The 24,558-nt window shown below is 39.6% G+C and overlaps 1 protein-coding gene across 5 annotated transcripts in view; it reads right to left on the minus strand.

The window, feature by feature from the left end:
* ZNF143 (zinc finger protein 143) overlaps positions 1-21,628 on the minus strand; it is a 38,184-nt gene extending 16,556 nt beyond the window's left edge. Inside the window, exons 1-10 of one of the 5 annotated variants that reach the window (XM_024558849.3) lie at positions 21,518-21,628; positions 15,026-15,144; positions 14,605-14,697; positions 13,709-13,792; positions 12,911-12,994; positions 11,513-11,709; positions 10,889-10,963; positions 2,469-2,588; positions 1,195-1,270; positions 106-231 (exon numbers count right to left, since the gene is read on the minus strand). In XM_024558849.3, coding sequence (XP_024414617.1) covers positions 106-231; positions 1,195-1,270; positions 2,469-2,588; positions 10,889-10,963; positions 11,513-11,709; positions 12,911-12,994; positions 13,709-13,792; positions 14,605-14,697; positions 15,026-15,137 — 967 coding nt within the window. In that variant the 5' untranslated portion in view covers positions 15,138-15,144; positions 21,518-21,628. Of the gene's footprint in view, positions 1-105; positions 232-1,194; positions 1,271-2,468; positions 2,589-10,888; positions 10,964-11,512; positions 11,710-12,910; positions 12,995-13,708; positions 13,793-14,604; positions 14,698-15,025; positions 15,164-21,098; positions 21,455-21,517 lie in introns of those variants that run through there. The other 4 variants (XM_024558850.3, XM_045194148.2, XM_053925764.2 and 1 more) reach the window with 4 other exon arrangements.
* Positions 21,629-24,558: the final 2,930 nt, after the last annotated feature.

Raw genomic sequence — 24,558 nt, forward strand, 5'->3', positions numbered from 1 at the left:
GAGAAACCCTTGATGATGAGCCCCAGAAACTCTTGCAGAGACTCCTTCCCCACGTCCTCTCCCTGCAGGTGAGAACTGCCTAGATAGGTGTGTTCACACCAGTACCTGTATGAGTTCTGATATGTTTCTGTAGATCTCCTGAAGTTTTGAAGGATTTAGTACAATTATCTTCTGAACACCGATATGGCTTTTCTCCTGTATGAGTTCTGACATGACTTTTTAATCCATAGCCTTTAAGAAAAATGTGAAAGAAACTTAGTTACATAAGACCCCTCTAATGATGACCACTGACATTAAGCTTTTGAAAAATATAGTAAATACCCGATATAATACTAGGCAAGCACAACAGAATAAGTATTAAAATGTGTAAGAGTAGCCCTGACTGGTGTGGCTCAGTGGGTTAGGCACTGTCCTACAAACCGAAAGGTCGCCAGTTCGATTCCCCATCAGGGCAAATGCCCAGGTTGCAGGTCAGGTCCTTTGGTCCGGGGTGTGTGAGAGGCAAATGATTGATGTTTCTTTCACACATCATTGTTTATCTCTGTCTCTTTCTCCCTCCCTTCCCCTCTAAAAATAAATTACAAAAAGTACCAGAGTATGACAGCTCAGGACTGTCATACTGAAAATTCAATAGCTTCATCTTGGTCTAAAAGAGGTTGTGTACCTTTTTTTCAAGTGCCCAACCTTATTAAATGTTTGCATCTCATAATCCAAAAGCTTGAAGTGGAACTGAGACATGGAATGAGGAACAGGACAGGGTGGAAGTCAAGAGGCCTGGTACTGTTGGGTCCTGGCCCTGCTTAATGTGTCCCTGAGAAGGCCTGTCCCATTGCTAAGACTGGTTCCCCATGGCTCCCCCTAAGGTGTGCCCTAATGTTAAAGTCTGTATCAGCTTTTAATGCTCAGCTTTTATTTTTCTTGCTAAAAGAAAGCAGGGTGTGGAGTGAAACACTGAACATAGTAGGCAGGAACAAAACAGGCCTGAGGAGAAAAATGGAAATGAGAGAGAGACAGAGAGACAGAGACAGACAGAGAGAGAATGAATCTGAATAGAGCAAGCAGGACAAGAAGTAGTTAATGGAGAGATTGCAAAACTGGTCATTGTGCCAAAGGCAAGGGGTCAGTTCCTGCCTCTGGCCTGTCTCTGCTTGACCCCAACTGAAACGAAGAAACAGAGAAAATGCAGGTTTTTACCTGTTGCAAATGCTTTCCCACAGCCTGGATGCTCACACTGATAGGGCCGGTCTCCTGTGTGTGACCTCTCGTGCACCTGTCATTGAAACACAGGCGTGATTCTATTTCCTTTAGGCATTCCTCGGGTAGGTGGTCTCAACATAGACCTATTTTTTTCACTGCAGAATTATGTTGTTGCTTGTGTGTTATTTTTAATAAAAAAGATAACACTTCTTTTCTCAAAAACTACAGTCCAATAATTATCAATATACCAAATATTTCATGTTTTAAGAAGTACTCATTTTAAATAAGAAACAGGAACAGTGGGGGTGTGCGTTTTCTAGGGTGGTCAAAGGTGTCTGCATGGAACACATACACGGTGAGAGTGGGGAGCAGAGTGCAGGGAGAGGCTACACACGTAAGGTTAAGGGCGGGGAGGCTGCTGCTGGAGGGCCGTCAGTCTGAGGCAAGGTTTCACCACTGACCAATGCTGTGGCCATGACACTTGCCTTCTCTGAGACTCAAACTCCTCTCTGTAAAGTGGGGACAAAACAGTATCTACCATCGAGTGCTGCTGTGACAAATGAGTGATCATGACAATGGCCAACAATTACTGAACTTCTACCACATGCCAAGCCATTCTTTTCAATGTTTTACGTGTATAGTTTTATTTAATTTTCACAACCAATCTAAGAGGGATGTACTTTTAAAATTGGATGATAAAAATCATCCAATTTTATAGACAAGGAAAAGGAGGTACTAAGAGGTCAGGTAACATGCTAAGGTTGTACACTGCTAAGTAGTAGAGATGAGCTCTGAGGCTGCTACTCCAAATATGCTAACACACACTTCTGCAGTAATTGCTATTATTTTTGAGTCATGATATATTGTGTTTAGCTGCAATGAAAGTACTTGGCCTATGTATTTGGAAGAAAGGACAAGCTAACGCCAACTTTTGCTAGATTTCAGCAAATCGCTGTTAACAGAGTGATTACACACACCACTCATATAATTATATAAAATGTCGCATTTGACAAAAATGTATTCAAACATACAGAGTACCTACTATATACCAGTAGGGAGACAAAGATGAAGTAAACGAAGTCCAAGCCCTCAAAAAGTTGACATTTTCTGAAATCTGTATAGGCTTTTGTGTGTCTTGGTATGAGCGTGAGCGTATATCTATACCTTGATAAGTGGGAGGAAACAATGGCATTTGAATGCTACAAGAATATCATGATGACATTAAATGTCCTAGGTATTCTCATAACTAGATTCGGCATTTCTTTAGATACCTTAAGATGATGAGCTGTTGTATATAATTTTCCGCATCCATCATATTCACATCGAAATGCCTTCTCTCCACTCTGTTGGGATTTAGCAGTTACTCTTGTAGCATGTCCTTGTAAGACAATCTAGATTAAAAAAAAGTATGACTGAAATTATTTAGAGAGATAAAATAGATGCAATTGCTATTTTCAGAATAAAAAAGATAAAACTATAACGTAGGTTCCTAGACTTAGGTCATCATTTTACAAAAATTCTATCATGCTCAGCCAGTGAGGCTAATTCCGTCCCACGGCTGCAGTCAGTGGCTATGGAAGAAGTCGAAAGGAGATCCGCGGGGAAGTACGGCTAGAGCGCACAGAGGTACAGCAGGCCCTCCTTATCCACTGGGCACACATTCCCAGACCCTCAGTGGACACCTGAAACCACAGATTGGACCGAACCCTATATACACCATGTTTGCTTCTATATATACATACTTATGATAAAGTTTAATTTATAAATTAGGCACAGTAAGAGATGAACAACGATAACTAATAATAAAATACAATATAACAATATAATATAATAAAGCTATATGAATGTGGTCTTTCTAAATACCTTATTGTACTGTAATCACCCTTCTTATAATGGTAATGTGAGATGGTAAAGTGCCTTATTAAGTCAAGAATTTTTAACTTTCTCTTAAAGAAATCACCTTACAGCTTCTCTTTGGCATGTCTCAACTGTCAGCATCACTACTCCTGCACTTTGGGGCCATTGTTAAGAAAAATAAGGCCATTATTAAGTAAAATATTATTAAGTGCTTGGACACAAGTACTATCATTGCAACGACAACCTATCTGACAACTGAGACAGCTACTAAGTGACTAACGGGAGGGTAGTGTGTACCGTGTGGATACGCTGGACGGAGGGATGGCTCGCCTCTGAGGCAGGATGCAGCAGGACGGCCTGAGATGTCGTCATGCTGCTCAGAATGGCACACAATTTAAAACTTACAGAACATTCATTTCTGAAATTTTCCATTTAATATTTTTGGACTGCAGTTGACTCTGGGTAACTGAAATCACAGTTAAGGGGGAACTACTGTATTGCTGCTCTAGAAAAATCAACCCAAGTAACATCTCCACTGTATGTAGGTATTCCAGGACACACTCAAGGGATATACACACACACACACACAACTTATTTATTTATTTTAGGACATGTATCCTAAAAACAATGTAAAAAGCATTTTCAACTTCAAATAATAAATTAGAAATGGTCCTGCCTTAGTAGGGCTCTCATTCTAGTTAGTGAGACTGTCCTGTAAATTAGGGATTATGACAGAATACACCAACTGCTATCATAGCAGTCCATGCAGAGTTCTATGGGGGACAAAACTGGAAAGTAGGTAGAGATTCAGATTATGGTGAGCTGTTTAGAGGTAAAATCTGAAGGCTAAAGGACAGGGATAGGGAGAGCAGCACAGGCAGAAGGGTTACTATGACCAAAAGTATGAAAGTGTGTCAAAAAGAAATGGAAACTTAAATCAGAGCACTATGTCTCTAGAATGCAATGGATAACATGAAAAAGCAAGGGAAATTTAGAACCACATTTGGGAAGAGTTTTAGATGTCATTCTGAAGAGCAAGCCTAGATAATAAAAGCAAAAGAAAGGCATTAAAATTTTTAAAGTAATGGACTGACCAAGATTAGCTCTGTGTTTTAGAGAGAGAACTCTGATAATAGTGTGGAACAGAGTCAAAGACAAAAAAGGCAAGGAGACTAGAAGAAATTTGGATAATTGTAACTACAGAAGGAAGAAGTAATGAAAAGCAGCCTAGGACAATGACTATGGAAGAGAAAGTAACAGATGATTCTGCAGACTTTTTAAAGGGTGAAAAGAGGCAGAATCCAAAATTCAAAAGCTAAATTAATAAGCTAAAGCTAAAACGGGTATTTCAGGGTTACACAATATCGAATATATATAGTCATTGTCAAAAGAAAAATAACCTGATATATTATCACAAGGGAAATGTCTCGAGGTCACTTCAGAAGTTAACACTGCCCTGGATGGTGCTGCTCAGTGGATTGAGCACCAGCCTGCAAACTGTAAGGTTGCGGATTTGATTCCCAGTCAGGGCACATGCCTGGGTTGCGGGCCAGGTCCTCACCAGTTGGGGGCGCACGAGAGGCAACTGACGGATGTTTTTCTCTTACATCGATGCTTCCCCCCCTCTTTCCCCCCCTCCCTTCCCCTCTCTCTCAATCTAAACAAAATCTTTAAAAAATATATAATGATTTCTGTCAGTGTCTTAAAAAAAAAAAGCTAACACCAGTAAAATGCCTTAAAACGGCCTCTAAAACCATCTCTAAAAAATGCCTTCACTATTTATGCTTAATATATGTTCTGAGAATTAAAAGATAACCTAAGCTCTGCAATATATATTGTGTGACCTAGTATAAATCATGTAGGATCTGTTTGCCTATCTGCATAAAGAACATCTTATACTAAATTGGTGATACTTTTTTTCTTTTAAGCTTTTTTAAAGAAGTCAAAATCCTTTGGCAGGTGAAACCCTACACGGCATTCTACTGTGTGAAACAGGGCCATTCTGGCTGCTATCCTGCTGTTAGTCCAGGCAGATGTGGGTGGCACAGAGCTCTGCGAGCCCTGAGGGACCACAAAGAAACCCTAAGGCGTCCCAACATCAGTGTTTAAAAACCACTGTACAAGATAATTAATGCTAAGTCCCTTAAAGCTTTAACAGTCAAGGATTCTGAGGTGCAAACCACTCTGGTAACTAAGGGGCTGGATCTAAGACTGAATCCCAAAATGCCTTCAACAGTGGAGATTAACTACCATTAATTAAGGAGTTGCATTTATGTGCTGTATCGTGGTGGGTGCTTTGCATGTGCTGTCTTATTAGTCCTTCATGACTGCCCAATAAACTGACTGTTATTTATGATTTACAAATTTAAAAAATGAGAACCAGCATGGTTAACTAATGTGACCTGCCCTTGGGTCAGAAGATGAGAATCAGGATTTAAAATAGATTGGTTCTGGAGCTCAAGTCATTAACCCACCAGGCTTCAGGATGCTATAGCCCAGTGATAACTCACCAGCAGAGCTTCTTTAGTCATAGTGAGGGACCTGGTAGGGCTGAGGGTAGCGGCACATTTTATCACCTGGTTTAGCACTTAAAATTCCATTTACCATAATGGCTTAATGCACATGGCAGATAAACTCTTGTTATTTGATGAGCTTAAACTTGTTTATTAGGATGTAAATAACTTATACTCTTGGGGGAAGATAAAATAAAAGCAACTCGACCCATTTTTAAACGTACGTTCTCTTTCAAGAAAGGAATTAATCATTGAAGTGGCAACAGAAGGGTCTCTAGGGAACCATGGGGAGACATGAGCATTGCCATAAAGACTTAAGAAACAAACAAACAAATCCCACACATTTCTAATAATGATTACTATTGGGTTTTGGTACTCAGCCTTTTTGTTTTTCCTCTCTATACCATTTGGATTTTTGAAATATAACATGACCACCTTTAAAAAAAAAAAAAAAAGGTATCTACCAGTTAGTAAGGTAACTGGTTATTTTGTTTTGTTTTTTACTTTGTACTTAAAAAAAAAAAAAAAAAGCTCTAGGTGGTGTGGCTGGGTGGATTGAGTGCCAGCTTGCAAACCAGGGGTTGCAGATTCAATTCCCAGTCTAGAGCACATGCCTAGGTTGCAGGCTGGGTTCCCGTGAACAGGGGGGAGGCACATGAGAGGCAGCCACACGCTGATGTTTCTCTCCCTCTCTAAAAACAAACAAACAAACAAACAACGCTACTGCCATGACTGGTGTGGCTCAGTGGGTTGGGCGTCATCCAGCAAAACTGAAAGGTTGCCGGTTCGATTCCTGGTCAGGGCACAAGCCTGGGCTGTGGACAAGGTCCCTGGTTGGAGATGTACAACAGGAAACTGACTGGTTTCTCTCTCACACTGATGCTTCTCTTCCTTTCTTTCTTCTTCCCTTCTATTCTCTCTAAAAATAAATAAAATCTTAAAAAATATTTTTTGAAACTACTAAAAATATTATTTTTTAAAAAATCCTGAGTTCCACTCCAGATCTACTTATTGAATCTTAGTCTACTTACTGGTCTTAGTCATGGGTTATTTTTAAAAGCTCCACAGGTTAATTTTGTATTTCTCTCTGATTAATAACCCCTTATCTAATACCTTCCTTTTAGGGAAAAAAAGGGGCTAAGAAAAGCAAGGTTCAAGATCAGAGAGCTAGATAAAAACACAGAAAATATACATGAAATATGACCCACATTAAAACTGCCTATACTAAACAGGTTTTGGGATGATAATCCAACCCATGTTCTGGGAGAATCTGCTACCCCATCCACAGACTCTAATAACCAGAAAAGACGGTACATCTAAAGCTGGCCAGTGATCTATGCCTCATGTGGCCTGGCTTAAAAAGTCAAGCTGAACCCTGGCCGGTGTGGCTCAGTTGGTCAGAGAGTCATCCCATAAACCAAAGGTTGCGGGTTTGATTCCTGGTTGGGGTACATGGCTGGTTAGTGGCTTCCGTACCTGGCTGGGACATATACAAGAGGCAACCTATCAATGTTTCTCTCTCACACAATGCTTCTCTTCCTCTCTTTCTCCCTCCCTTCTTTCTCTCTAAAATCAATAAACATGTCTTTGGGTGAGTATTAAAAAAAATACACATGTCAAACTGAGTCCTAAGAAATCTTGACCTAAGGAATCTTGAGTTGAGCATGGGTGGTAAACCTGAGAAGGCACGGCTGCTATGAGCCATACGTCAACTCAATGACAATGCAAAGAAAGCCTGTGTGCAGAGAAAAGAAGGGCATGTAAGAGGGGAGGAGGATGAAAAAGGAAGAATGAAAATAGCCTTCAGTGATGCCTCCTTTGCAAGCCAGATGGCTCTGGTTCCTGTGAAGTTCAAATGTTCAGCAGTTCCTACTTTTGGCTTCTTGTATAGTCATATAATATACATTTATCTTAAGCTAGCCTGACTAACTTTCTGTGTTACTAGAGCTGTGATTAAAACTGGCAAGCCAAAAACTTTGATCTCCATCCAATATAAGTAAAATTAGTTTTGAATAAAGTCAAAACTAATGGAAATCATGAAAAAGGCCTGGTATTCTAACTGAACACATAAGTGCTTGACAATGCTGTATCACCCTTATACATTTACAAATTATGTTCTCATGTCTTAACTAAAATATTAATCAATTGATTTTCATAATCCCATGAGATAGGTAAGGCAAAGAGTATTATTATTCAAATTCAGCAGATAATAAACCTCAGATCCGGAGAAGTTAATTTGCTCAGTCATATAGCTACTACACAGCAGAGTGGAAACTCAACTCAGATTTTTTCTTATTACAGATTATGTGCTGCCTTAATACTCTGCTGGGGGCTACTTCACTGAGGGTGGTGTAACCTGAGGCCAGTGACTGCAACAGTAGTCCCCCCCACTCACACCCCGGCATCCTCACCGTTCTTATATCTGAACGCCTGGGCGTCCTTTTTTTTTTATCCTCACCCATGGATATTTTTAAAATTGATTTTAGAGAGAGAGGAAAAGAGAGAGTGAGAGAGAAACATCGACTGGTTGCCTCCCATATGCACCCCAACCTGGGATTACACCCGAAACTTCGGTATGTGCCCTGACCGGGAATCAAACCAGCGACATTTTGGTGTACAGGACGATGCTCCAACCAACCAAGCCATCTGGCCAGGGCCTAGAGTTACAACTTCTTAAGCAACTCTGGCAGAAGTAGCAGGAGTACCAAGAGACAATCTGAGAAATTACAGGTGCTGCTTACTTATAGTGGTTCTTTAAGGATATTTTGACATTTTAATACCATGTACTGGGCCCTCAACCTTAAATATGGTACTTGACTGTTTTAGAGGATAAAAGATTCATGAACTTCTGGTCCAGCATTAATGAATAGAAATACAATGAGTTACAAATACAAGAAACATGTAATTAAAAATGTTCTAGTGTAACCACACTTTAAAAGTAAAAACAAAACAAAAAAAGGGTGAAATTTTAGTAATTATTTTAACCCAGTACGTCCAAATTATCATTTCAACAACTAATCTACATGAGGTATTATTAATGAGATATTTTACATTCTTTTTTCATAATAAACCTTCCCAATCCTGTGAGTAGTCTAAACTCACAGCACATCTGAATTCTGACTAGCCAGATTTCAAGTGCTCAGTAGCCACATGTGGCTACCACATTGGACAACACAGATCTAGTCTGTAAGGGAGAAGTAAATAGGGCAAAGCTACCATCAAAAAAAAAATCCTATTCGACTTTCTTCTATTTCTTTGTCTACTGGTACCAACACCACATGGTTATTATGTCTGCATAAAGAGCTATAGGGCTTTTTATGACATGTTGCAGCTCTGAATTCCTAGTGATACATCTGGCTCAGAAGCTAATTATTGATAGTAACAAGTTTTTATGATAATAGTATATTATAATGTTACACTCATTTTTCTGTAGGATACCTTCTATATTAGTTATTGTAAGTGTAGTTACACTGTCTTTCTTTAGAAATAATCTATTATTTAAAAACTTAATTGTCAGTCTCTAGCAAGAGATAAAGCCCTTAATGGGCAACCAACCCCAAGGCACTGAACTACACCTCTCTTTTTTCTTAATCTTTTAAAAAAATTTTTTATTTACTGATTTTTTTGGGGGGGAAACACATTAATTTGCTGTTCCATTTACTAGTGCATTCATTGGTTGCTTCTTATATATACTCTGACACAGCATCAAATCCACAACCTTGGTGTATTGGGACAACGTTCTAACCAACTGAGCTACCTGGCCAGGTCTCCATCCCTATTTTTGAAAAAACAATCTTAGCTGTTGTTTTTTAAAAATAGAATGTATATTATAATATAGACCATTTTCTTGAGTATAAGAAATTCTGACAATCTGAAACATCAATATTTAAGAAAGAAACTAAGGTAGCTTAAAAAAAAGAAAGAATCTTTAAAACCTAAGTTTGTCACCATTAAAACCTACCAAGGCCTTGACGGACATCTTTTGTATAATTTACACAGTATCTGAATTTCAGAAGAGGTTGACTTTGTGAATTGCAAACAGTGCTTATACTGCTGCCACTTCATGGAAAATAGAAATACTTGGCTCTTCAGCAATGTTTAGAAGTATCAAATTTCTACCAGTGATTCCTGTTATTGTATCATTTGCTGTTATTATAAATGTAAAATCTTAATGATAATCCTTAACAGTATCACTCAATGTCATTAAGTGACGCTAATGCTCAAGTTAAGAAGTGTGACCCTGAAGCAGTAACTTTAAGATAGGAAATAAATATGATAAAACTCTCAGATGAATGCAAACACTGCTGAGGGAGCATGCAGGAAAATATTAGAGGTAATTGCTGAGAAAATTAACAGCATTAAAACAAGAATATGCTACAATGATTATAGAAGCTCCAAGAACACCCACCCACACAATAACAAAAACACAGAATTCAACGGTCTTGAATTACGCAAGTTCTGAATTTTTGAATTGTAGACCTCCCAGAAAGCACCTGTGACTACTTTGTACTAACTACAAAACTTTTAGAGGCACTGCTGCTCTAGGTTGTTATTTGGGTAAGGGGCAGCCAAAGACTAAACCCAGGGTAAGCATCTGAAACAGGGGCAGCCAACCCATGGGCATATGCAGCCTTAGGAAGCAGTCTGGTGGTACAAGAGGTACAAACAATTTTGTCCAGTACGAACAATAATTAGCTAGACTGGACCTTCTTTCCAGGAAAATATGGAGGGAATCGGAAGCAGAAGAAACAAAAAGATATAAAAAGCAAAGTCAGTTCACATGGTGCCCAAAATTGCCTTGGATTACAGAACACAAGCTGCATCTGGATTTCTGTGGTATTTCTATATGATGAATCCTTAGACCTGAGATAGTTTGAGAAAGTTGCTAATATATACTGCACAATGTTTTTTTCTTCTTTTTTAAATTGATTTTAGAGTGACAGAAGTGGGGGGAGAGGGAGAGGAGGAGGGAAGGAAAGAAGGGGGGAAGAGAGGGAGAGGGGGAGGGAGGGAGAGAGGGAGAGGGGGAGAGAGGAAGGGAGGGAGAGAGAGAGAGATACCGATTTGTTGTTCCACTTATTTATGCATTTCTTGGTTGATTCTTGATGTGCCCTGACCAGGAATTAAACCTGCAACCTTGGCTTATCAGGACAATGTTCTATCAACGGAGCTAACAGGGCAGGTATATTGTACACTGTTTTTCTGAAATGGTAAGATTTTCCTAGAAAGGTAATGAAATCCCTCTTCTTGCTTGCATCCATAAAAGGGCTTAAAAATGCTAACAGAAAGAGATTCTTATATAAAAAAGTAGCTTTACATACCTGCATTTTTTTCTCTTGCTCATTTTCTCCAATCATTCCAGTACCTGTTATACTTTCACTTCCATCAATGGACACCTATAGGAATAAAATAAAACTTTAAAAAGTTTTACATTTTGACCATTGTTTAGACTGGTTGCTAAGTTCATGGAGAGGTATTATTGTTTATTTCTGTGTATGTTTGAAAATTTTCGTAATAAAAAGTGGGAAAATAACCTTTTAAATTATATAAAAGGTATTAAAAATCCAGCCCTTTTTATGTAAAACTTAATTGAGACTTTCCTTCATCTTTTCCAATCTCTATTTTCTACTTCTTAATTCGTAAGTAGTTCTATATATGATCTATTATTTCTCTTATGGTACTCACTCATCCTTGCATGTAACTTCTGTGAGTTACCCACCACCCATTTCTTTTCTGTAAGCTCTTATTCTACCCCATTACTTTTCTTCCAATATTTCTTTTTACATACTTCTTTTAAGATAAATGCTGATCTCCTTTCTGCTGTATGATTCCGACTCTGAAATGCTAGTTTCTTACTGGATAAAGCATACTAGTACACTTTTTTGTTTTCTTTTCTTTTAATGAAAAATCAAGAAGGACGTTCTTAACATTGTAAAATGACGCACCTTTGCTGCATACTGTTCCAAAGCACTGATAGTTTCCGGGTCAATTGTGGCATCCCCAGTGTGCAAACCTGCCACTGTACCATCAGCCTGAATTGCTAAGATGGTATCAGACTGTGGGACTTGCACTGCGTGGTGGATGTAAGCTGTGGTGCCATCTTCCAGCTGAACTGCCTGTAATGCGCTCTGGTCATAACTATCTGAGGGAGTGGAAGAGAATGGCATTAAAATAAAGGTAGTCTGAGAAACAGTTACATATTTAAAGAGAGAAGGGAGTGAAGTTTTACTAAATAGTTACGTAAGCCCTGGCCGATGTGCCTTACATGTGTTATTTCATTCAGCCCTCACAATTCTGTGAGGCAAGTATATTTACCACCCCCACTGGACAAATGGGAAACTGAGATTTTGGGAACCAGGAAATAAATAAAACTAATTAACAGTCAAAAACCAGTATGTTGAGAAACAAGGATGAATTCATGCCAGTGTGACTCCAAAGTCCATGGGTTTTTTTCCCTCTAAATAACCACACAAAGCTATACACAGCGTTGTGAAATAGTAAATATATCCAACTAAAACGAACCCAAGATTAACTCCCACCACTAACAAAAAACTTCAGAGATTACTTTTTCTCATCTTTAAACAAACAAATTTACTTACAAAGTATTCTAAAAATTTAAAAATTTCCCCTTGGTTTCACAACTAGTCTTTCTAAAACATGTTACATCATTCTATAATAAATATTTTATAAAGTAGTAACAATAGCTGGCATTTATTAAGCATTTACTGTGTGACAAGCATTGTTCTAAGTGTTTTACATATGTTTGTACATTCTGTTTCACAATACCCTGGGATATGGATACTGATTATAATCCTCATTTTACACATGATGAAACTGAAGCACAGGGAAGTTAAGTAATTTGCTTAAAGTCACACAGCTCAACAGCTGCAGACAGAGATTTGAACTCAGATAGTCTGGCTGCAGAGCTGTGCTCACTACTCCTATGCATTCCACCTGCCCGGTCCTCCCCACACAAAGTTAATAAACATTAACATTTTGCTGTATTTGCTTAAGATATTTTTAAATTTTTATTTAGTTTTAATTAAAGATCAATACAATAGGCAAAGTAGTTATGTTTAAGAAAAAAAATCAACAACTTAACTTTCGAATATTTAATTTCACATTTTAAAAGCAGCCTGTATTTGAAGTCCTTTAGGAAACAGAGGTTTGTTATTGGACAGCTCAAATTAGAAAGTTTTTCCTCAGTCTGTGGAAAATCTGCCTTCTTATACTTGAAAACTAGCATAAATCTCCTTTTACGTGACATCAACAACAGATAGGTCTTATTTTTGCCGCATACCCATTTCTTCCTTATTTTATTCATATTTCCAAAACTATTTTACCTTTGGAGGCATGGTGAATAAATGCTGTAGTTCCGTCTTCCAACTGCACTGCTTGACCATCCTCTAGACGTAAACTGTCCCCTGCTCGAGAACAATGCTTACATTTAGATCCCACGTTTTTTGATAACTCAGCAACAACTGAGTAAATAAATCATGCCCTGGCTGGTTTGGCTCAGTGGACTGAGTGCCGGCCTTCGAACTGAAGGGTCACCAGTTTGATTCCCAGTCAGGGCACGTGTCTGGGTTGCGGGCTTCCGAGAGGCAACCAATTGATGTCTCTCTCACACATTGATGTTTCTCTCCCTCTTTCTCCTTCCCTTCCCTCTCTCTAAAAATAAGTAAGTATTTTTAAAAATAAATCAAACACATAAAAACTATACTTGCTTTATCGGCCCTTGAAATTTACATAATTTCAGTAAAACCACTCTCAGTAAGTGTTTAATGGTAAAAAGACATTAAGATACTTGTTTTAGAAATATATACCAGGGTATAAGAAGAGCTGAAAGAAGGAAAAAAGGAAAAATCAGAGACATCTAGATTTAGCTCAAATAATAGAAATATTTCCTTAGGACTGTTGCACATTTGTCTCCAGAGTGCAGTCCAGTAACTTCTTTTCTATTATTTTTGAGAGAAAGTCTCAAGTTAAAATGGTCTTTCACTGCTCTCTGTGACATCTACTGATCTTCCCTTTCAGAAGGAGGACTAGAGATCAGGACCAAGTTTAGGTAATAAGGAGATACGGAGGCAGGAAATACTAAAATATGAAAATCAGAAGGGTAAGCAGTACCAGATACTTACTAGTTTTAGGTATGGGCACATGTTGAACATAGGCAGCAGAACCATCTTCCAACTGAATGACCTGCCCATCTATGAGTTTCCCATCTGGAACAAAACATTTAAACCAATGAATTAGAATAAGCAAAAATTTTAAACTTTATACAATTTCAAAATGATATCAACTATAAAAACATACACTACTTAAGATCATGTTCATCTTGGCTCTTCCCTCAATGTTCTGAGGCAATTCAATAACACATCCAGTGATCCTACAGAAAGCAGAAAATCCTCCCTCAGCCATCCTTCCTCCCCTCCAATTTTCAATCAGACAAGTTCAAGAGGAAGAGTGGCTCATCACAGCAGGGCTACATGAGTCAAACCTCTGTACACCTTTCAGAGCCACCTAGAAACAGTAACTCTGAACAGGGGGAAGCTGAAGCTGGGAGGAATAGACAGATATGTCAGTGTATATGAGGCCATTCTCATCCCAGGGGGCATAAGTCCCTTGACTATGTATATACGTATTTAGTAGGTTTCCCGAAAAACAAGGGAGTTTGAGAACTAGGCTATTTCTTGGAGCAAAGTAAACACTGATTCAGAGGCAGTATTATAAAACTAAAACCAAATGTCTTTACTCTTTTGCATATTTCTTAAAAACATTAAATAATAACTTGAACTATAAAAAGCAAGAAAGGTCTCAAAAGAATTGGGTAAGGGATACTCCTCTCTCCCTCACTTAATTTTGATACCCCATAGTATCTTCCAAACGTCTAAAAGAGTGTCCCCAAATTATTAAAACTATTTAAGTTAAACTGAAACTAGGAAGGATTGGGAAGGGGTAGAGTTGCTAAGTGCTCCGACTCTGAGCTTATTATGCATTGCCGATATTAACCAATGGGTTGTAACGAGGCACGTACCTTTAGAATTATGTTGTATATAAGCAGTAGAACCATCTGCAAGTGTTACGGCTTGCAAGCTTACACCTTCCATGTTTTCTAAATTGTCACCATCTATTACAAAAAGACAATTATTTTCTTTAGATAACTATCACATGTGCATGCTGTTTAAATTAATTTTTAAAACGAAAGTTAGGCAAAAGGCAGACTGCTTAACTTAGACTCAAGTGCGATTTCTTCTAGTATTTACAAAAAACATTTCCCTGCCTCACCGTACCCAGCATCTACACCAAGGTAAAAATGCTCATTGAAAGGCTTAGCTTTGGGTTGTCGTTAGCTAAATGAGAAGAGGGATGTAAATTCAGTGTTGTGATTTTTCATTTTCCCTTAAGATAAATGATATTTCTAAACCCACACACTCCCTTCAAATAAGACTGCTCACCTGCCACAGTCACTGCCTCTGTCAGACACAGGGTAACATGCTGGGCCTCCATTCCTCCTCCAGGAAACTCTGCCATTCCCTGAGAGTCTCGATTTATTTGGGCTAACAACATTTTTTACCTTGAAGAAAAACATAGCTCTTGAGAACAGAGAACAATGCACATGAAATAAAAGCTACAAAGAATATTCATGAACCATAAAAAAAATGCTAAGGAAATAAAACAGTTTTTGAAATAAGCTAAAATTTCACTTAAAATGTAGGGTAAAAGTATAAACTCAAAGTCTAAGGACTGGTTTTCATAATTCATCAGTAAACTGTTGAGCACCTGGCAAGTCTTGCTTATCAGTTTTGTACCATGTCTAAAATTCCCATAATTAGAATTCTTTGGGTTTAACGTGGTTGAAGATTCCCACTTATATTCCGCTAGCAATCCTGTTGACTCAATCTTCAGCAATCTATCCTGAACCTGGCCACTTCTCACAACCTCTGCCATTACTTCCCTGATCCAAGCCACTGCCGTGTCTCACCCACACTCCTGCAAAGGCTCTCGTGTACGTGGGAGTCTCTGATTCTCTCATGCTTGTGGGGATATGTATTAAATTTGTTTTTTTCCTCTTGCTAATCTGTTTCACATCTGTTTGATTATTAGACCAGGCAGAAGAACCCTGAGGGTAGGGGAAAGTTTGTTTCTCCCTATAACTGCATTCATGTTTTCTAAAATGTATACAAATATCTATACATGCTTGTATATACATTTATAAATTCAAGAGCTTCTCCCAGAAATGGGACCAGGAAATGAGAGTGTAGTGAGGAAGGGACTTAATTTTTACTGCATACTTTCTGTAAGTTAAAAAAATTTTTAACCATGTTTATGTCTATGGTTTTTTTAAAAAAGTAGTTACTATAAACAGAAGCATTAATAGAGAAAGCATCAACTAACTTTGCCTCAGGGGTGCAAAGACCAGGGCATGTAAATTTGGGCATAAAAAGGTAAGTAACCATTTCCTAGGGGTAGAAAAGAATAGAAAGGGCAGTCCAAACAGAGGGAACAACCTTTAACTGTCACTGGCTCCTCACTACTCAGATCTCAGTCATCACTTGAATCCTACATTATTTGCTGTTACTCTGATTTGCCCTTCCACCCATTCATGCATTTACCAGTTGACTCCCGCAAGTGCCCCCACTGGGGATTGAACCTGCAACTCCAGCACATCAGGAAGATGCTCCAACCAACTGAGCTACCTGGCCAGGGCCCTCATTATGTTTTTATGATCATAGATTTCATGTACATTATGACTTTATAATTTGCTGGCATGTTATGCTTTTTTTTTCTTTTGTGTGCTATGCATGTGAATCTTGCTCAGCTCCTAGGCAATTAATCTCCTTTTTCTCCTTTGAAAAAAATGGAAGACGACCCACCTGACAGGGTTGTTGTAAGAATTAAGTGAAATAATATATTTAAAGCCTTTAGCACTGAAGATGTACTTTTGTGCCAGTTTTCTTTTTTTTTAATTGTTATTCAATTACAGTTGTATGCCTTTTCTCCCCATCTCTCCACACCACCCCAGCTGAACCCACCTCCCTCCCCCACCTCCACCCTCTCCCTTGATTTTGTCCATCAGTTTTCTTTATACAAGTAAGAAAAGTAAGGTTTATAGAACCTTATTTTGGGCTGAAAAGCTTCTGATTCTTGATATCTAACGCTCTTCTCTCATCTTACCAGTCCTTTAACTCTTACATCCAGTCTGCCCACTAAACTATAAGCCTTCTAGGATATGTGCTATGCCCTTTGGGTCTCTGGAATTTTGACTAATAAGATTATATGTTCAATAAATATCTAATGAGCCTGGGCTGGTATGGCTCAGTGGACTGAGCCCCGGCCTGTGAACCAAACGATCGCCAGTTCGATTCCAATCAGGGCACATGCCTGGGTTGAGGGCCAGGTCCCCAGTAGGTGGTGTGCAAGAGGCAACTACACATCTATGTTTCTCTCCATCTCTTTCTCCCTTCCCTTCCCTTCCCTTCCCTTCCCTTCCCTTCAAGAAAGAAAGAAAGAAAGAAAGAAAGACAGAAAGAAAGACAGAAAGAAAGACAGAAAGACAGAAAGAAAGAAAGAAAGAAAGAAAGAAAGAAAGAAAAGAAAGAGTGACATACCTCATGTTGCAGAGTGCTTTACAACTGTCGTCCAGTATATACATCCAGCCATGGCCCTCTAGTTCTTAGTACACTCCTAACTCTTCCTGCTTCTGCACATACTGTTCAATGTCAACGCTTAGCTGAAATATCCATTCTATCACTATGTCCTTATTTTCTATCACAGAACTCTCTTTCATAGGAACATTTCACTTATCAGAATTTCTAAGTCACAGGTGGCAAACACAAGGCCCGCAGGCCAAATCTGGCCCTCCACCTTGTTTATCCTGCCTGGCACCTTGTTTCAACCCGGTGGCAGAGCAGAACTCTTACTTAACTGTTAAGGAGTAGTTACATTTATACAGTCCTAAAATTACATTCGGCCCTTTGAAGGCAACCGCAAGGCTGATGTGGCCCCCCGGTGAACATGAGCTTGACACCCCTGTTCTAAGTGAACTCTAAGTTCCCTGATGGCAGGGCTCCCATCTGTCCTATTCATTCCTGAACTCCTAGTGCCTTCAGGAACACATGGTGCATGGTACACGCTTACAAAATTGTTTCTTGTATAAATGAAGAGGTCATGGCTAGTTAACTGCCTGAGATGGGATTAAAGATTAGGTCTTCTTTTATTCCAATGCTCTTTCTATTGTCTCACTTATAATATCCTACTGTATTATGTGTATATATTAATAGGACAAAAGCCACTTCCTCAGGCCCTTTTTCCCAGAGCTAACTGGACCCCCATAAAGCATGGCTGACCCTGTTTCATGAACCTTTACCCCTGGGACTAGAAAATTACTGGAAGCAAAGGGAAGGCTCAGAGGCTCCAGGAATTTCCCGAACAGGATACGCCAGACCACAATGACCTCCAGACCCTGCACCCAAAGGTAACGTTGAAACAATTTGTAGCCTAACGGAAACATCCTGCTCTACAACCACTCCTTACCCAATCAGAGCCCTAACCCCTCAGCAGTGGTGCTAGTGCTGGTGGTATCTCCACACCTAGCCCTTTCCCTCCCTTGGGAAAGTAAAAATAAAAACCCTTTACTCTCAGCACTATCTTCCCTTTGTGAATTCTTTCACAGCCCACATCACCGACCTCCCTAACATTTAGCATGTATAAACTGCCGTTAATTTTAATGATTCCAATGTCCTGTGACCATTACTCCATATTATATGTTTATATTTTCAATATGGCCAATTGCCATCATTATTATTTAACTTAAAAATGTGTACAAATAGTACACTAACATTTGTGCTATGGCATATTATGTATAGTACTCAAAATACTGTATTACTCTAGAAACTACAGGTATTTTATATTTTAAAAGTTAGGAGGTGCGTACTTGGTAGCTTACACTTCAGAGACTGGGCTTTTGAACAAGTCATAGTTTCAAGACCCAGTTTTGCCCTGTAATAGTTGGACAAGTTACTCTAAACTTCAGTTGACTCACTTCCAAAATAGGGATAGCAACTCCAGTATTTGACTTAGGTTTGTAGTGAACGTGCTAAGTTTACATATGTAAATCAGTCAATAAATCATTCAATTCCGTACCTAATCAAAGTTAAGTGCTGAGTAAAGTGGTATTTTAAGTAAAAAACATGTAGTTTGGAGTTAATGCCTGTGTCTAGCCATTAATGGACGAGTCATTTCCGCAGGATGCAGAATTCCCACTGCAGCAGTTTTGTTTTGCTTTTTAAGATTTTATTTATTCAATTCTAGGAAGAGGGTAAAGAGAGGAAGAGAAACATCGATCGGTTGCTTCTTGCATGCCTCCAACCAGGGACCTGGCCCGCAACCCCAGCATGTGCCTTGACAGGAAGGGAACCAGCAACCTTTCATTTTGCAGGGCGATGGTCAACTCACTGAGCCACACCAGTCAGGGACACTGCAGCAGCTTTAAAATGGGATTAGACTTATGGAAAAGGATAGAGAAAAATTTATCAGTGTTTTCAAAAGTTCCTTTTCTAAGAGTGAGAGGGAGACTTCTAAGTCTAAACCCATCTGAAAAACAAAATAACTGACTGAATAATTGATTAAATAATTGATTGACAGTACAATAAAGTTTAAAACACAATCTCACAATGACAGATGCAACTGAACTCTTTAAAAAGAAAAAAAAACACTGTGTTCTGAAATAAAGCCAGGAGCAAAAAGACTCAGAATGAGGTGAAACCTCAGATTAAAACAAAAACTAGATAAAAAACTTCAAAATGGAGTAACAATGAAAATGTCAGGACCCAGAAAATTCTCCTCACATAATCATCAAGTGCAAGTACATCATAATTAGTGATATCTTAAGTAATAGTAGAGGCACAATTCCTGAATACGGGAAGCTCATCTTTCCATGAAGAACACAACAAACCCTTACTTCGCAGCAGTATCTCAACTTGCAGCAAAGGGTTATAGACATTTTGCAAATCATGTAATATTGTAAGAGACTTTTCTGTAAAAAGACCTCATACAACTCAATCATAGGCAAATAATCCAACTTAAAAATGGGGGAAAGATAAACATCAACATTTCTCTAAAGAATGTGTATCTACAAATGGACAATAAGCACATGAAAAAACGTTCAATACCATTAGCCATTGGGAGATGCAACCCAACATCACTAAGATACCCCTTCATACCCACTAAATAAGAAGTGTTGGCAAAGACCTGAGGAAATGGGAACTCTCACACACTGCTGGTAGAAATGGAAAATGGTGCAGCCACTTTGGAACAATTTGCCAGTTCCTCAAAAAGTTGAATGTAGTTACCAACCACATGACCAAGAAATCCTACTCCTAGGTGTATATATCCACGAGAAACGAAAACGTATGTCCACACAGAATCTTGTACAGAGTTCATAGCAACGTTATCCATGACAAATGGTGGAAACAAACCTTATGTCTGCCGACAGATAACGGATAAATATAACATGTTATGTCTACACGTGAAATAACTGTCAATAGAAAGACATGAAGTTCTGATAACGCCATAACACGGGGGACCCTTGCAAATATGATGCAAGTGAAAGAAGCCAGTCACAAAAGCCCACATACTGAAATTCCTATGAAATGTTCACAATAGGCAAATCTGTAGTTTAGTGGTTGGGGAAGAAGTTGGGGGTTAAAGGGAATGGGGAGTTTCTTTTTGGCGTGATGAACATGTTTTAAAATTTATGGTGGTGATGGCTGCACAACTCTGAATATGAATTGTATGGAATGTGAATTATATCAATAAAGCTATTATTTTTTTAAAGCCGGGGGTGGGAGGAGGCTATGGAATTTCCAAAACATACCTAAGTTAGTTACAAATCTCATCATCTCATCAGTTTTGGGATGATCTCCTCATCATCTACCCTAACAATGAACTTAACAATGAACTTTATAAACTACACCCTCAGGGAGAGAAAATATGAAGTACTGCACAGATTTTTGTCAACTACAGCAAAACCCACGTATCTTCTAAGACAACTCAGGACAAAGCTGACCACAACCTCCAACCTACAATTTTTCACCATATCCCACCATAATTATACCAGCTGATTAGACACTTCCAAAGCAAAGGCTAAAGTTGATTTTAAACAAATAATGGGTTTCGCAATGGTACTCTTTCCCCCTACTTCTTTAACTTCGTTAGTGTGGTCACTTTGTTTAAAAAAAATAGGAGGGAATAAAAATTAGGTTCACGTTCCACAATGTTACAAAGCAACCGAAGGAATCTTTCTCTTTGGCCAAAACCGACAAAAAAAGGGAGGAATGATAAAACTAACAATTTCTAAATATTCGGTGTTAGACCTCAAATGACCTAAAAAAATTTTTAAGTGAGAGAAACAAGTAATCTGTGCACGATATGGGTGGGAGGAAATTCTAGGTGCGTTCTTCAGGCGGGGTCCAAGCGGGCCCACGGCCAGTCCTGCCGCCGGCGCCACAGCTGGGGCCTGGTACAGACCATGGCCCGCCGTCCCAGGCGGAGGAGCTTCACCACCGGAGCGCCTGGGGACTCGCTCCGCATGGAGGTCAAGACGAGAGGCTCCGCCAGGCTCCCGATGGCTCCACCCTCCCGTCCCTCTCCTCGGCGGTCCCCTGCGGGGAACAGGCGGGGCACCAAGCAAAATCGACGAGAGTTGGAGGGGGGGGGGGGTCTTCGGTAAGAAAAGCTCCGCCGCCCCAGAGTGGCGGCTGTGGGTTATTAATAAACTCCGCTTCTGCCCGGGCGCCGCTGCCCGCCGTAAAATCAGAAGGGCCTGCGGCGGAGACTGAGCAGCCGGAGTCAGGGCCCGGGCCCGAGCGGGCCCGCGCCGCCGCGCTGAGGGCGGCGGCCGGGCGGAGAATAATGCACACTGGGTAAAAACACATTTATATACGAACCTCCGAGAAAATTTTCCAACAATTCCTTCGTCCGACCACCATGCACCAGGACAGGAAACAGCCGCCCGGCCCCCAGGCCCCGCAACCCGCATACCCAGTCTGAAGCCCGCCCCTAGCCTCCATTGGGCTGTCACTACGTCACTCATTAGACGCTTCCTGCCTACCATTGGCTCAAATTTATGCGACTCGAGAGATCGACTTGTCCACGCCCTATTTTCTTGACGTCATGCCTTAAAGCCAGCGCCTGAGTGGCTTAGCTGAAGAGCGGAATCAAAGTTCCTGTGTCTGAGTGGCTGGCAGAACCGCTTATCCCGGACCGACACCGCCTCGGTAACTAGTGAATTATGCTGATTCGGGGGCTCCTGCGGGAGACGCCATTTTGTAGTGAGGGAGGGAGGCTGGTCCTTGTGACTAGCCGGGAGGGAAAAGGGGTGACTGGCGCCATTTTCCCCACAGGGGCTAGGAGATGGCCTTGGTTCTCACCGTGGGGTTAGTGGAGCGCGTTTTGGAGACTGGTTAGGCTTTGCTTGGAGATTGCCGTTTGTCGCACCGTTGGGAGGGAAATGGTTGTGAGGAGTAGGACAAGATGGGGTGCGTAACAGCTCCCTGGGGGCTTTCGGTGCCAGCTGGGGCCTTCGGTGTTGGAGGAGGGCCCTGCTTTCCCGAGAGTTGCTGTGCCAAGCTTCTCCGCGCTGCAGTCGCCGGGGCATCACCATTCGGTGGGAGGGTGAGCGTCCTAACGCCCCAACCTCCCCTCCCGAAGCCTCGGAGGAGTTTGGCAACGGGAAGATTGTCTTGGGCTCTGCTGGGAGACTGCGATTCCTTTTGCACTTTTCATGTCGTTTAGGTTCAAAATTTGAAAGTCTTTAATGGGGTCGTCCCTTTTTTTTTTTTTAATCGACCTTCATTTTCACTTTACCTTTTGTATGTTTCGCGAATTAAAGGAAAACGAAAAGGCTGGGGAAAGCATTTCTTCTGGCTCCCTGTATCTAGTCAGAATGAATACAAATCAGTTATTAAATTTAATAATTATTTTTCCACGTCCCAACCCCAGCTTCAACTATTGGAAATACTAGCAGTTTGAGGAGCATTCAGTAAATTCATTTGCTTTGGCAGCCAGGCTGAGTAAAGATGAGATAAAAGTGTATAGACTCAAAGTTTGTTAAAGTACAGGTGTAGCTCAGTTAACTACTAGAATGAGGCGGCCGGCCAGTTGTAACAGGTTGTTCGTGTTCCTCTTGCAAAAATTGGAGAGTTATAGGATGTTAGATTTAGTGTCTTTGGCGTTTCAGGAATGGCCAAGGGATTAAAGCAAAAGGAAGTTAAAAATAGCTCTCTAAATTGAAATAATTAAAATGTTTCGATGGACAGTTGCGCCTAGTTCGAGATTTAAATGGTACCTTATTTCTTGGTGGGGAGTAGGGGGCAGGCTAACCCTCACCAAAGTTTAGTTGAATAATTTGCCCAAACGCCAGTCGAAGAAAAAATAAGACTTTTGAGTTTTGTTTGAAAACATATTATTTAGACTTTTAAAGCAGTTATTTTTTCGCTATGCCCTTACAAAAATGAAAAATGTGACACAAAATTGGATTAGGTTACTTGAAACTAAAGGAATTGGCTTATTGAAAGCAGCCTCATACTCGATGGATAGATTCCCTTTGTCATAAGGGAGTACAAGAGTTCAGATGAAAAACAAGCGTTTTTTAAAATAAAAAAACCAAACCAAGGTGTTTTAACTTATACATTTTATACCTTCCAGGTGTTGTATCTATATTTGGTAATCAGAAATGTTATTAAAAGAAATGATCTATGCAGTTTAGCCATTCATTACTAAGTCTCATGCCTGTAGCCTACTCATTAAAATACAGAATTTCAAGAATTTATGAATTTATATATTAATTTTATTGTATATTTTTATTACCATTTATCCCCCCTACATGGCCTTCCACCCCACCAACCCCCAGAGCTGTCAGCCTGCTCTTTATGATTCTGTCTATTTTGTTTGTTAAAAGGATTTTTAAAGATTTTATTTATTCTAAGAAGGGAAGGAGGAAGAAGGAAACAGATCGGTTGCCTCCCGCACAGGCCCCAGCTGTGGACCTGCCCACACCCATGCATGTGCCCTGACCGGGCATCAACCCATGACTAACCAACAGAGGCACAACAGCTCAAAAAGAAGTTTTAAGTCACCCATTAATTGCAGATTGCAGTCACAAAACTTTTTTTGTCTCATTTTAAAAAACTAAAACTTTTTAAAATCAGTTTACATTCAATATTATTTTGTGTTTCAGGTGTATAGCACAGTGGTTTGCCCTTCATATACTTTACAAAGTTATTTCCCTTCATACTTTCAGTACTATACATAGTTATTACAGTGTTACTATATTTTCTGTGCTCTACTCACGTGACTGTGGATAGGATACTGTAATTCTTACCTGATTTAGAGAGAAACCTTAACTCTGATTTTGTCACAGGTTATGGAACTTTGTGTTAACAGTATTTACCAAGTGACTGTAGAGTCCAAATGTGCAAAGTATTCAAGGCAATCCATAATCTTCAAGTTTTCCCCAAATCACTTCCTGTCCCTTAATATCTTATATTTTGAATTAATGACTTGAAAATATTTCACTTGCTGGACCAGTGCTAGTCCAGGCTCTTAAAGCTGGACCATCTGGCCAATTTATCAATGGGCTAATTTATTTCTAGTCCCCTTTAAAAACTGCCATTGTGATTTTAAAAACATTTAGTAACTCAAAACTTTCTGGAGAATTGATTGAATTAGGCGTATTTGTACCATGACAACCAATAAAGTATATGTGTAAAAAAAAATAACAAAGAAATGCATTAAATCCTAAAAGTATCTCTGGGAGGTGTTTAAGAGGTGACTTGGGTTTATTAAATTATTTCTGTAATAAATTTGAATTTTTTAAGTCATGGATTTGTAGCTTTTTTTTTAAACATGAAAGAATTTAAAACCAAATTAGTAGCTGCTCTGTATTGGGAACTGTAGCTGTAGGTTTATCAACTTGTCTCAAAACCTG

This window comes from Desmodus rotundus, chromosome 5, assembly GCF_022682495.2.
Source record: "Desmodus rotundus isolate HL8 chromosome 5, HLdesRot8A.1, whole genome shotgun sequence".
Classification (NCBI taxonomy): Eukaryota; Metazoa; Chordata; class Mammalia; order Chiroptera; family Phyllostomidae; genus Desmodus; species Desmodus rotundus.